Here is a 13,229-nt window from a genome sequence, read left to right as displayed (position 1 = left end):
TTTTAGGGCATTTTCATGCTTATGTAACGAGTGCATATCAGAGCAGGAAACAGGAAATTCCACTTGTAAAATGACGGGAGTAGCAACATGCAGCCTGTGTGAGTAAAGTGTTATGTTGTTGCACACGTGCAAGGATGGGCCTGGTTCTGTCTTCACCCCCCCAAGAAAAAACTTTATTTGTCAGAGCTCCGGTTCAGAAGACCCATAAATGACGTATACATAAAACGAGAGATGATTCTGATGTGCAGGCAAGAATAGGAGGACCCACTCCCCTCTTCCTCATCTTTCTTTGTAAATAATGTGAAATTGTTATTTTTTTGGTCTTTTTCTGTGTGGGTATTTTGGTAGCAAAAGAATATGACTTGTGTAAAAACAAGGCAATGTTTTGCATCGGTTCATTTTCCCTTTTTAAACCTTCCAACAACAACAACAACAACAAAAATCTGAGAAACCAAAAGAACTTCAGTTGAAAGGATTTAACTTATAAGCAAAATGCACACTTGTCAAGTGTACAATTTGTCATTTGATTCCTAATAAAATATTTTTTCTTCTTCTTAAAACCTATACATTTCATATATTCATCCTTTGTAGGGGGGGGTATATGGATCCAAAAATAGAAATTTAAATCATAAGGGGAAGGGGAGAAAGGAAACTCCAAAAAAAGCTACAAATGGGTGTCCCCCAGGTCCTAAAGAAAAAGAGCGCCTGGATGCAGAGGGAGATAAAGAAAAAGGAAGGAAGTGGTGAAGGGGGTCCAGGGCATTAGTTGGCCAAGCTTTACAGCGCAGTATGACACCCACTTTAGCTCATTACACACGTACAGTCGTGATCAAGGCACAGGGATCTTCTAAAAGTTATTTTTTTTTTCTCAATAAAGTTGTACAAAATAATACATTTTACAGTCTGTACAAGAATAATAGTTCAGCAGTAACGTAAAGTAAACAGATAGAGAGAGAGGAGCAAAGGGAGGGGGATGGACAAGGGCGGCCAGGGTGGTATGGGGCAGAGCGAGGGGGAATAAGTGTCTCGTTTGTTTCCATTTTCTACCTCCTTTTTAAATTTCTGGATTATTTATTTTCTTTTTAGTGCAGATAGGAGGAGGGAGAAGCCGGAACGATAAAGAAAAAGAGAACACACAGGGCACAATGGCACTAAAGTCCACACAGACCCCCCCACACTTACACACACACAGACAAAAAAACAAGTGTAGACAAAATAAAAGATGTGTCTTTAACTTAAAGATACTGTATTGGATGCTCTTTGTCCCATCGTGTGATGATGATATATATGATGTCAAAGCGGAGGAGGGATTGTTCCTCTCGTCGTTGATTTAAAATCTCAACCGGGGGGAAAAAGAAGAAGAAAAAAAAAAAGAAGCAAAACACGCCTCCTTTTCGTGTTTGCTTGTTCAAAAAAAGTCTGTGACCACCTGCTAACAGTGGGTGTTTAATCTCAAAGCACTGCGGAGGCGGAACAACAACAAAAATAATAATAATCATCAGCGGCTTGTCGATGAGGAGGCCACTCTGCAGATCAATGTTTTCACGAAATCCAGTAAATGCACGTTTGATGTGTTTGTGTGGGTTTTTTTTTTAAGGGGGGATTATCCCGATATGCATATGTGATAGGAAGGACTGCAGTGTGTGTGTGTTGTGTTCATTGTGTCCATATGCTTGCAGTCAAATCCTGAGCACGACGCTAGCTATCAGATGTGTCGATACGGGTTTTTATCATCGAGCGACTCCAGACGGGAAGGAGATCTCTCCAAAAAGTGACCGCCCCCCGACATGTCCATCATCAAAGTGAGGTTAGCAGCGAGGGGAAGTTGGCATCATGTACTGTATGTGTGTGTGTGTGTGTGTGTGTCCAAGTGTCTTTTTGGCATGTCCGTGGAAGAGTTCAAAGACTGTTCCCAAGTTTGTTCTGTTTTTTTTGTTTCTTTTTCCTTTTTTTTTTTTTTTTTTTTTTTTTTTTTTTTTGCCAAAACCTCTTTCTTGTCCCATCACAAGAGCTCGTACTGCCGCAGGTGCATCCTCTGGATGATGTCCCGACAGTCGTTGAACACGCGGCGGATGTTTTCTGTGTCGACGGCGCAGGTGAAGTGGGGGTAGCAGTAGTGGCGCCCGTCCCCGCTCGCTGTGCTGATCCTCTGTGGGAGGAACACACAGTGAACACGTCTCATTATTTACAAGCCTTCACAATATTTTATGATGTGTTCACACCAAGCACAAATACCGTATTGTGCCCCCTTGCATCAGCAATTCACATACATTTACAAAAGAAATTAAACGGCATTGTTTTTACCACTGTCTTTAATTTGTAAAACAATGTCTCTCACAATTTTCCATCCATCCATTCTCTATGCCGCTTATCCTCACTAGGGTCGCGGGTATGCTGGAGCCTATCCCAGCTGACTTCGGGCAAGAGGCGGGGTATCCGCCGTGCGGTCCTTCTCCCAATTTTCATGGTTAACAATTATGAATAAACACAAAAAAAAATCTGAAATGCAATATAAATATGCTTACCGCAAAATACAAATTGTGTAAATGAGTGAATCAATAATAGTAATACATTATAAATACAACAAACAATTTAAGTGGTCTCAGTGCCACTGTTTGATCCTGGACTGTCTTGACGAAAGACTCATACTAGCAGAGCAAACGCACCGCAGTTCCTTTTAACCAGATCAACAATGACAAGTGTGAACGTGATAATCCGAACCCAATTGTGTACCAAACAAGCGCACCCAGACCGCTTGAGAGATGGGTCTCGGCCTGCTGGCAAGTGAAGTGCGTTTCGCTTCATTTGAGCTCAAATGTGAACGCTACACAAACCAAAGACACGGACCAGTGTTAAAATGACAGCATAAAGTATGGAGAAATAACAAATATTAATAAATTTTATATTTTATATTATATAATTTTATATAATAAATTTTTGGTGATATCTAAGCTGGTAATATAACTGAATACCTGTTGATACGTATTCAACCGAGGAGAAAGCATTTTGGTTTGGGATACTTGATTTACATCACATAGGATTGTCACGTCACATAAGCCATCCAATGAAGTGCTTACTTTATGCATATGTTCTTGACTGCACAGCCTACGACTCTGTGATAAAACTAGCAGTGTGAAGCCCAGTGAGTCAGGCAGCTGTTACACTGCGTACCACACGGGGAAAAAAATTACGCATTGCTTATTTTTTAAGAATTACCTATTCGCCAGGTACGCTTGGAATTGTCTAACGGGGGCCCTGGCAAATACCATAAATAAATAAATTGAAAATTGGTATCAGTGGTATCATTGGTATCAGTATTGGCCCATCTCACTCATGGTATTGGAATCGGCAGCATAAAACCCTGATCGGAGCATCCCTAATATTTTTGCTTAGGTTTTGGGTAATTCTTATTGATCTTTATTTAAGTCTATGGAATTTAAACAGTTAATTTTTAAGTGTCTGATTTGATTCATATTTATTCAACTTCTAACATAGACCTAATTAAAAATATTGCGTGCAATCTGTTCCCTCAATTTTAATGATTTTTTTTTTTTTTTTTTTTTACAGTGCAGTTAAAGGTTTTATCAAGAGGAGAATTTGACACTTCAACAGATTACAGTCGTAGCTCTCTACATTGAGGTTCGAACATCGCTCCTTCACTCTACTGTGGTTTTTCCAACATTATTTATTTAATAAATGATGGCTGTTTTACGGTTGACTATGGCCTATTATTATTATTTTAAACACGGCGTTTAAAGTGAAATTCTGAGCGGCGTGGAAGCGATGAATGACAGCTAGCGAACACAGCTTCACTAATAAATTGTGGATGCTTGGGCTAACGTGTCTGATGCACTGTTGTTCAAGCTTTCACAAAAGCCAGCATCATTTCTGAGGCGCCGCACGGCAACGAGACTGGCTGACAATGACGAAGGTGTTTTTGATGGAGAACTTGCCCCGCTGTTCATTTGCAATACAAAAGATGAGGACTTTGATGGATTTGTGGATGAGGATTTATCAAAAATAACGTGAGTACATTGATAAATACTTCAAAAAAGTACAACCCAACTAGTTTTGCTCTCGCTGGCTTTTTAAAAACATACAATGGCACGCATGCTAGCATATTGTAGTGTCGCTGGGAGCACTTCCTGTTCCCCAGCGTGCTTTGCGGTAGTGTTTTGGTGCAAATGCTCTTAAAGTTACATGCTTGAGCTACATAGTTGTTAGTTATTGCTCTGCAAAAATAGCGGTTGTGTCTTGTCTGTTTTTGCGTTGCTGTGTGATGTTTTTAGTTGTGCACCATGACTGAGACTGTTGTGTTGAGTGATGACCATCCTGATTTCAAGTGCGTTTGATAAACTGAATGAGAGTTCTGCTCTTAATTTATCGAAAGAAAGAAAGAGTTGTTGCTTCCTCACTGACTTCTGAGCGACATGGCGTGCATACCTGCGCCCTATAGTATGGTGCGCCTTGTGTATGTGTTAAATATAAAAATAGCACCTGTAACTGAGACTGCGCCTTTTAATATGGTGAAAATACGGTAATTAGACCGACCCCTTTCTCCTGATACGCCTCCATGTCCCTTGGACTACATTAAAGACTACCCTGTTTTCTCACTTGATCTACCATCTATCCCTCTACTCTTATTTTTTTCTATCCGAACCCAAACGGTCGAGACAGACGGTCGCCCCACAGAGCCTGGGTTCTGTTCAAGGCTCCTTCCCCAGAGGAAGTTTTCCCTCCCTCCGTGTCCTTGCTCATGTGTGGTTCAGTTGGTTTGTCTTTTATGGAGGAGCGTGATCATAGACTTCATGTGTAAAATGCCTTGAGATAACGTTTGCTGTAATTTGGTGCATTATAAATAAAATGTAATTGAATCGCAGACCACAACAAGCTAAAACTCAACTCTGAACCCCCAACATCACTTCCTGTCCGCCATCGATTCTGCCCCCTTACAACGTAAACTGTCATAAATGGCTTCTTTTCTTCAATTATATCTATTATATTGGGTAATATGAGTGTAAAGGTGACTATATAGGTGTTATTTCATGTCCAGATGGCTCTAATAATGTTGAAAATGTATTTAGAAAATTGTGAACAGGTTGTCTTTGCCATAATTACAAAAATATTACATGTATAAATGAGGACTCCTACTTCGCAGAAATTCTTATTGCGGTCAGGTCTGGAACCGATTAACCGCGCTAAATGAGGGATTACTCTACTTCTATTCAATTTCATTACTTCATATAGGTGGTGGACCTGGGGCATTTAGTGGCTCACAACATATAAAATCCACACCATCCAAAAAAACATTTGTACTTACTAGGAATTCATCTCTAATGAAGTACTTTGCCCTTGTGACACGAGGATCTTCTCCAGCCTCTGGTGTCGCTGCAAGAGTAAAAAAGATGCATGTTCAAAGTTGAAATAAATGCAAACGCAGCTGGAGGAAGGAAATCAGGAGGAAATCAGACCTGCCAACCCTGGAGACCCCTCCGACAACTCTAAACATTTCTGATGGCCAGGAATGTATGACATTATACAGTATGCATATACAGCACAACCCCATGGTGCCAACCCCATTAATAGGGCAAGAAATTCCACTAGGTAACCCTGACATGGTGCACATGTGAAGTGAAAACCATTTCAGGTTATGACCTCATGAAGCTCAATGAGAAAACACCAGGGGTTTGCAGCGCAATCAAAAAAGCTACTTTGAGAATCTAAAATATAAGACATATTTACAGTTATTTTACACTTTTTTGTTAAATACATAATTCCACATGTTCAATCATAGTTTAGATGCCTTCAGTGATGTGAATCTAGTCATGAAAATAAAAAAACTGCATTTAATGACGAGATGTTTTCCAAACCTTTGGCCTGTACTGTATATAGAAAATATATACATAACAAGTTAACAGAAATTCCCTTTAACAATGTTATTATTATTATTTTTTTTTTTACACACAATTAATGTGCGCACGTCCTGTTTGACTCCCGGCCCGCACTGTAGTTTGAGCTCTAGCACAAGCAGTTGTTGTGATCACGTGCGCACTGCATGCTGAATAGAAGGGCTGCTGCTGGATAGAAGGGCTGATGTGGACACTGTAATGGACTGCTTGTACACGTATGAGTGCCAATATTGGATATTTTAGATGCAGACCAAAATAATCCAATACTGTTTTTAATGCTGATATCAGACTGATATTCAATATCAATATCGAGTCGGGACACCCCTACTGCTTTGCTGTGCAGTATACTTGTTCATAAACACCATATGGTCAAAGATAACTCAGTCTTCCCTGTCCACTTTCTCAAGCACTCCAAATCATCATTAAAGTTAAAAAGTGTAGTTGTTACATATTCAACAACATATTTGGGCAGGTTTTGAAGTGGACAAATGCTTTGATAGCATGTTTAGCTGTCCAGAATCACTTGTGTATAGAGATCTACCTCTACATGCACTTCAAAATGTTGCTACTCAGATTCCTGTGTGATAGTCATGTGTGTTACACTTGCCGTAACATTGTTTACAATTAACTCATCAGCACTGTTAATAATGACAGCTCACCATCGTCAGGTGTAGTGTAGCGAGCAAATTCCGGAAAGTATTCCTCGATTTTGGACTTTCCAGCCAGCACTTTCTCCGCTAGGAGGTCCTGCTTGTTTAGGAACAAGATGACAGAAATGGTCCGCAGCCACCTGAAGACAAAAAACCCCCACTAAGACTGTTTCCATTCCAAAAAGTCATCAAAAGAAGGTGGTAGTGCGCCAGCTATTGTGCAACTCCATGTTGTAAATAAATGACGTGACGTACATTTAATGCTGTTATGCGGTGTTTGTTGCTAGGGAACCCTCACACTGGCTTATGTAATCGCCAAAGAGAAAAAGCAGGACGTTTCACAACTCAGACAGGAAACTAGTGGCTTTTGCCAACAGTTCGAGTGCATTGATAAATGTTTTATATAGTACTGTGCAAAAGTCTTACGCCAACATCACATATGTTGTTAATAAGCACAATTTCTCTCTGTAGAGCGCAGACCTCCACCAAGACTGAATTGTTAACAAAATTGAAAAAAAAAAAAAAAAAAAAGGCCAACAAAAATCAAGTAATAATTATACAATGTATTTGTGTCCATTTGTTTGTTAGCAAGGCTACTTTGTGGATCATGGAGGATGACAAAATGTCTGAAGCTTCCACCATTATCGTTCTTGGGGGTGGTGGACCATTTCCCTTGAAGCCCTTGTGACTCAAAATGTAATAAATTCTCAGCACCTTTTTCCAGATCCACACCAAAAAGTAATTGTTTCTTCCCCTCAACAAAGTTTGATGGAAAGTGGTTTTGTACTTGTAGTGCGATCCTGTAAATTGTATCTGTTTTGTCCTAGTTGCCGTTTTTACTGAGTCAGAAAGATTGCTGTGTGTTTTGTCACCTGTTGTTCCAGATGTTCTTGAAGAGATTGAGGGCCTCCTGTAAACGGTTGGTATGATTGTCCTCTCTGATCACCATGTTGTAGCTGCTACTGGCCACCACGAAGATGATGGCTGTCACGTCTGCAGAAAGTAAAGAAGCACAAGGCAAACAACAGTCAAGACACAGCACAGTGAGGTCATCGAGCAGATGATGTGAAGCGAGGGACTCAACATTACCATTAAAGCATTGGATCCACTTCCTGCGTTCATCTCGTTGGCCGCCAACGTCAAACATGCTGTCAAACAAACAAGAGACAAAAGGAGAAATACTGACACCATGTGGACAAACATGGAAGCCTCTTGAAGATGGCATCTTTTATGCTTAAATGTCCCCAACTACTTAAAGTAGGGGTTGCCAACCCATTGATCGTAGGCTACTAAGTCGATATTTGGGGCTTTGTCGATAGCGAGAACATTTTGAAAAAAATGTATGATCACATCAGTGCTCTCACCACCCTGAGAGCAGCCAACAGGCACGCATTTTGTCCACTGAACACGCCCGTACGATTCGCCGCTATCTAGACAGGAATCTGCGAGCCCCAGCAAGGAGCCCAGTCCCCAGAACCCGGCCGGAGGTACAGTAGTACACCGACTTGCCCCCCCGCGCTAGCAAAAAGGGTGAGCGTGAGAGGGAGGGAGTGACAGAGCACTGCAGCAATGTGCCTGCACACAAAACAGTAATTATTGCACGTTAATAGGGGTCAAAGTCTGCCTTTGCTAACGCAAAGGTAAGGCACAAATATCACTCCACAGACGTGCACCTCCAAAAAAGTCTTTGAGCCGCGCTGCCGCCGCTCGTTAAGGGCTGACTGTTGTCGCGCATTGACCTGCCCCCCTCTCCTCAATCTGCATTGCTTGTCCACTACACTGTGCCAACAAGCCAAATAATTGTGGTTTGCTCATGGAGCCGACGCCATCAGCCCACCTGGACCAACAGCCATAAAAGTAGGGGTTTTGGAGTACCCAAAGTGCGGCTAAGGGGCCATCTGCGGCCTGTGGATCATTCGTCAAATCAGTCATCAGTCAAAATGGCCGATACTGAAGGGGTAGTCTTTTGAAAAATGTCTGGGATTGAATGAGTTAATGATGTTGTAACAGTAACATGTTTAAGTTTATCAAGCCTGTTTATGAGCATCAAATGTGAGAAAAATCTCCCTGACTTGTTTGCTGCACTTTTGAGAGATCGCTCAAATTCTGGCTTTTGAAGTTGCAACTTTTCAACATCATGGAGGAGAATCTTTGTCATGGATATAATATCGCCTCTGACCTGCCTCTAACTGGATGAGCCTGCCCCATGTATACTGCCACGACTTCGCAGAGGACAGCTTTTCAAAACGTAGGCTTAACTACACGTCTTAAAATTTGGCCGATTCTGTTAACGCGGAAATCATAGAGCCCTACATGCTGTGGTACACGTGAGGCGCCAATGCGTCAATACAGTGCACCGCCGCACGCAGTCGCCGGAACAACATTTCAACTCTGCTTTTTTCTGTTTTAAATGATCATTTTTACCGGTATAAGTCAAACACTGTAGGCTTGCCTTTCCCCCACTCTGCTCTGTTGACCGTGTTAGCATGTACAGTATGGCTCCCAGGAAGTGTTTGTTTGGTTGTGCCTACAGAGGCAAGCATCAGGCAGAAGTGGTTGGATTTGCTGATTCCCAGCCAGCAAGTGAAAAACATGCTCATCTGTCAACGACATTTCACACAAGTCTGTTTTGTGAACATGGGCCAATAGGAAGCTGGACTAGCCGCCAAACTGTTGCTGAAGTCCAATGCCTTTCCAACGTTACTTGGTCGTGTTGAAGAGTCCCAACAGCAAGCTATAAATAACAATTTATCAGTGTCCTAACTGTGTTTATTTTGTGTAAGTAATCAGACAAAAGGGGTTCGGCAGCTGTCCGGAAGTCCTCGGTAGCACTTGGGAGTGCGACCAATCACGGTGGAGTGGGCTCGGCAGGAGGTGTAGCTGGAGAAGGGCCGAAGGTGGATTAAATTACACAGACCGTTTGGGCAGGAGGCAGGAAACACTGCAGGAAGAGGCGCAGAGTCTGGAAGATCTAGAAAGCTTTCTGTGCAGGTTATCGTGTGTAGCTGCTCTATAAGAGTCCAGAGCTCAATAAAAAGGCCGAAAAATTTCAAATAGAGTTAAATAAAGGTAAAAGCAATGTTCAGTTATCCATTTGTTATTTGTAATTATTTTTGCATCATTTTATGCACGTAAAATTTAAATTGTCTATAAAATGTGTTTTGAGTTCAAATTTTTGTGTGTCTGGAACGGATTAATTGGATTTACATTATTTTCTATGGGAAAACTTGCCTTGGTTAGAGTCAGTTTTGGTTCGAGTCGGACTGATGCTAACCAAGACACCACTGTATATATAAAACATGTATGAAGTGCACAATAGCACTTCTTGGAGTCACACACACTGTCGGAGACCAGCATGGATGAACAAAGCTTATTAGCATTAAAGCTATAGACACACAATACAGCATGTTGCCAATATGGCTTACTAAAAGCACTTTTAAACTGTCTAAATTACAGCATCAAGGCTAGATTTTGGATAGCACACATCCAATACACTATTGTGGGTCCTTTGAGGCCTACTGAAACACATTAACATAATTTGGGAATTTTGGTCTTCTTTAATTTTTTCACGTACTGAAAATTAACTTTGTCCACTTGGAATCTTGTCTCAAAGATCCCTGACGTTAGGACTCTGCACCGCAGCAAATCCTGAAAAAACAAACAAGTTGTCAAGATCATTCATGAGCTTTGGTAACACACAATTTGTGACACAGCAGACCCACCTGATCTGTTGGAGTGTAGTCGCTCTGCTTCACAATCTCGATCTTGTCTAGGAAGCTGAAAGAAGGAAATCAAGTAAAACAACAGTGATTTTTCAAATAACATGTAAATTACTTTGTGTACATCATGTCTTCAAATTGACACTGTCTGATCATTAAGTGCATGTTTGTACAATCTGCACACAACTCTGAATGTTAGCACAGATGCAAGCGCCGACACAACATGAGGTTTCCTGGCTGGTCCACCTATATTGGAGAGAATTAATGAACCAGTACAACAATCCGTTGATCATGGTTAATTGGTTCCAGACCCGACCGTGATAAGTGAATTTCCACAAAGTAGGGTTCCTACAGTAAGTTATAAATGGAATATTTTCACAGTTAGAGCATTAAAAAACTGTTTCTGACCTTCGAAATGCCTTTTTTAACATTATTAAAGCCCTCTAGACTCTGGTCACCTTTGCACTCATATTACCCAATATAGCAAACATAATGAGAGTAAATAAGCCACTTAAGTCATAAATAAGACTTGTGCTCGTGTGTGTTGCTATAAATGTGTTCTGTAGAGGAGCTGAGTGAAATGCAGACAGAAAGTGACATTGAGGGTTTAAAGTTGAGTTTCAGATTGCTGTGCATTATGTCCGCAACAGTATGCAGTGGTACCTCGATACCTCAATTCAGCGAACAACCAAGGACTAAGTCTGTGTTTTGATTTTTCTTTGGCTTCTGTGCAACAGAAGGAGCAACAATTTCAATACAAGCTGTTAAGAGAATATACACAGCAAGCAACGTGAAGTAAGCACCACCAAATGAGTCGTCTCTAGTTACCAAATTTAAAGTAGTGGTTAGATTCTTTTTGCACATCTAAGAAGAAAAAAAAAAGTTGCGGGAAGTGCATCTGTGAAGCACCTTTGTATTATGTCTTTGTTATTAAACCGAAACTTGTTGACTGTTGCTTTTTGTTTTAATATCTTAATTAGAGGTGTCCATTAGGGATGCTCTGATCAGGGTTTGATGCTGCCGATTCAGATACTGATCATTCATGAATGAAATCGGCCGATACGATCACATACATTAACTTTTTCAGTTTATTTATGGTGAGTGCTATTGGCCAGGAGTGCCGTATTGCGGGGGGGGGGGGGGGGGGTTTAAGGACAATTCCAACGTCCCCTGGCAGTCAGGGGGCCCCCAAAAAACAGGTTATTATCAAAAAAATAAAATGAGTGGGGGCCCAATGTGAATTTTTTTAAGCACAGAATTCCTGGTTGCACCCCTGCTATTGACTATACAGTATGATATGAAAAATGGAACCATAAAATCACCTTCATTAGACAAAAACATATTTGACTTACTTTTTCAAGAGAACATATATCATTTGTGAAACTTACAGAGGATGAGACGCCTTCTTTAAGGAGACTTTGGATGTGAGAGTACATTGTCTGATGGCGCTCCAGCGGGACTTCCAGTAGCACGCAGCGGGGCTCCAAGTGAGAGAGCAGTCGGCAAACCCGGTGTCTTCCACCGCTGAGAGAGGCTGGTCATCTAGTCCGATGAATTCAATTATTTTCGGGTTATTTGCTTTAGATTTGTGACTGTCACGCACATACGGGGGAGTGTTGTTCAGTGTTTTGGCTACATTAGCTGCCGGTTGACTGATCACATAGGGAGTTTTGAAAACTCACCATATTGCGTCAAGTGTTTGTTGTTCAAATGCCGTAGTAAACTGAAGCTTTTTAACGTGCTACTTTTTTAACGTGGCATGTTTTTGCAGGGTGCAAAATTTATATCACTCTCACAAAAGGCAGGTAAGTTCCACACGGCAGACATATTTGTTTAGGGTTTGGCATGCCTCCGCAGTGTGAAGGAAAGTGGGTAGGGGACGATCGCTACAGGCTGCAATAGTACCAGCCAGAGGTGATTGGTTTTTGTGATCGCTGTTGAAAGGCATTTATTGGCATATGCTGATCACATGCTTTTTCATGAAAATCGGCCGATACTAATCGGTGGCTGATCGATCGGAGCATCCCTAGTGTTCATAGTTTTTCCACTGAGGGCCACATACTGAAAAACACGCGCGCGCGCACACACACACACACACACACACACACAGGGTGTCCCAAAAGATGTATACACACTTTAAATAATTGTAAACTAGGTGTTTATCATAATGTTAAATTTTATTTATTTTATAAATTTACAAACATCATTTTATTGTTTTGTCACCGACTGATCTCAAACTGACATCCGTTGTGGTCCAGACACTGCTGACAACGCGAAGCAATGGAATCGCACACATCACGAAACAGTTCCCTTGGTTTTTGTGTGCATTCACGTTCAGTGGCTGCTCTCAATCCAGGGACTGTTGCAACTCTCATAGCGTAGACTTTGGTGTTTAGGTATCCCCATAAAAAAGTCTAGTAGTGTGAGGTCTGGTGAACGCGGAGGGTATTCAACAAAACCCCTCCGTCCAATCCACCTGTTTGGCAAGATCTCATCAAGGAAGGATTTAACATCACGAGAGTAGTGTGGGGGTGATCCATCTTGCTGAAAATAAAACTCCTTGACTTCAAAGTCTTCCCTAACATGTGGTATGACAGACTGTTGCAGCAAGTGTATACATTTTTTTGGGACAACCTGTATATACACAGGTACAGCACGGTGGCTGAGTGGTTAGCATGGGTACACAGTCCCAGACCCAGTCCCTGGGTTTGAATCTCCGCTTGGGCGTCTCTGGGTGGAGTTTGCATGTTCTCCCCGTGCGTGGGTTTTCTCCGGGTACTCCGGTTTCCTCGTTTCCTTCCACATTCCAAAAAGGTGAGGTTAATTGAAAACTCTAAATTGCCCGTAGGTGTGAATGTGAGTGTGAATGATTGTCTATATGTGCCCTGCGATTGGCTGGTGACTATGAACACCCCTGTGTTAATCGGAACAGTGGTTGACATCTTATGAAT

The 13,229-nt window shown here is 41.5% G+C and overlaps 1 protein-coding gene across 1 annotated transcript in view; it reads right to left on the bottom strand.

Annotated features, from left to right (window-relative positions):
• Positions 1–144: 144 nt before the first annotated feature.
• The window catches only part of gnas (GNAS complex locus), a 52,367-nt gene continuing 39,282 nt past the window's right edge, over positions 145–13,229 (bottom strand). The window contains exons 6-12 of the mRNA XM_054757554.1: positions 10,282–10,336; positions 10,134–10,207; positions 7,649–7,707; positions 7,432–7,552; positions 6,569–6,699; positions 5,321–5,388; positions 145–2,149 (exon numbers count right to left, since the gene is read on the bottom strand). Of these exons, the coding sequence (XP_054613529.1) occupies positions 2,003–2,149; positions 5,321–5,388; positions 6,569–6,699; positions 7,432–7,552; positions 7,649–7,707; positions 10,134–10,207; positions 10,282–10,336 (655 nt within the window). The 3' untranslated portion in view covers positions 145–2,002. The remainder of the gene's footprint in view (positions 2,150–5,320; positions 5,389–6,568; positions 6,700–7,431; positions 7,553–7,648; positions 7,708–10,133; positions 10,208–10,281; positions 10,337–13,229) is intronic.

This window comes from Dunckerocampus dactyliophorus, chromosome 1 (assembly GCF_027744805.1).
Source record: "Dunckerocampus dactyliophorus isolate RoL2022-P2 chromosome 1, RoL_Ddac_1.1, whole genome shotgun sequence".
NCBI classification, from domain to species: Eukaryota; Metazoa; Chordata; class Actinopteri; order Syngnathiformes; family Syngnathidae; genus Dunckerocampus; species Dunckerocampus dactyliophorus.
The sequence above is the reverse complement of the archived record's forward strand: the minus strand, read 5'-3'. Positions and strand labels throughout refer to the sequence as shown.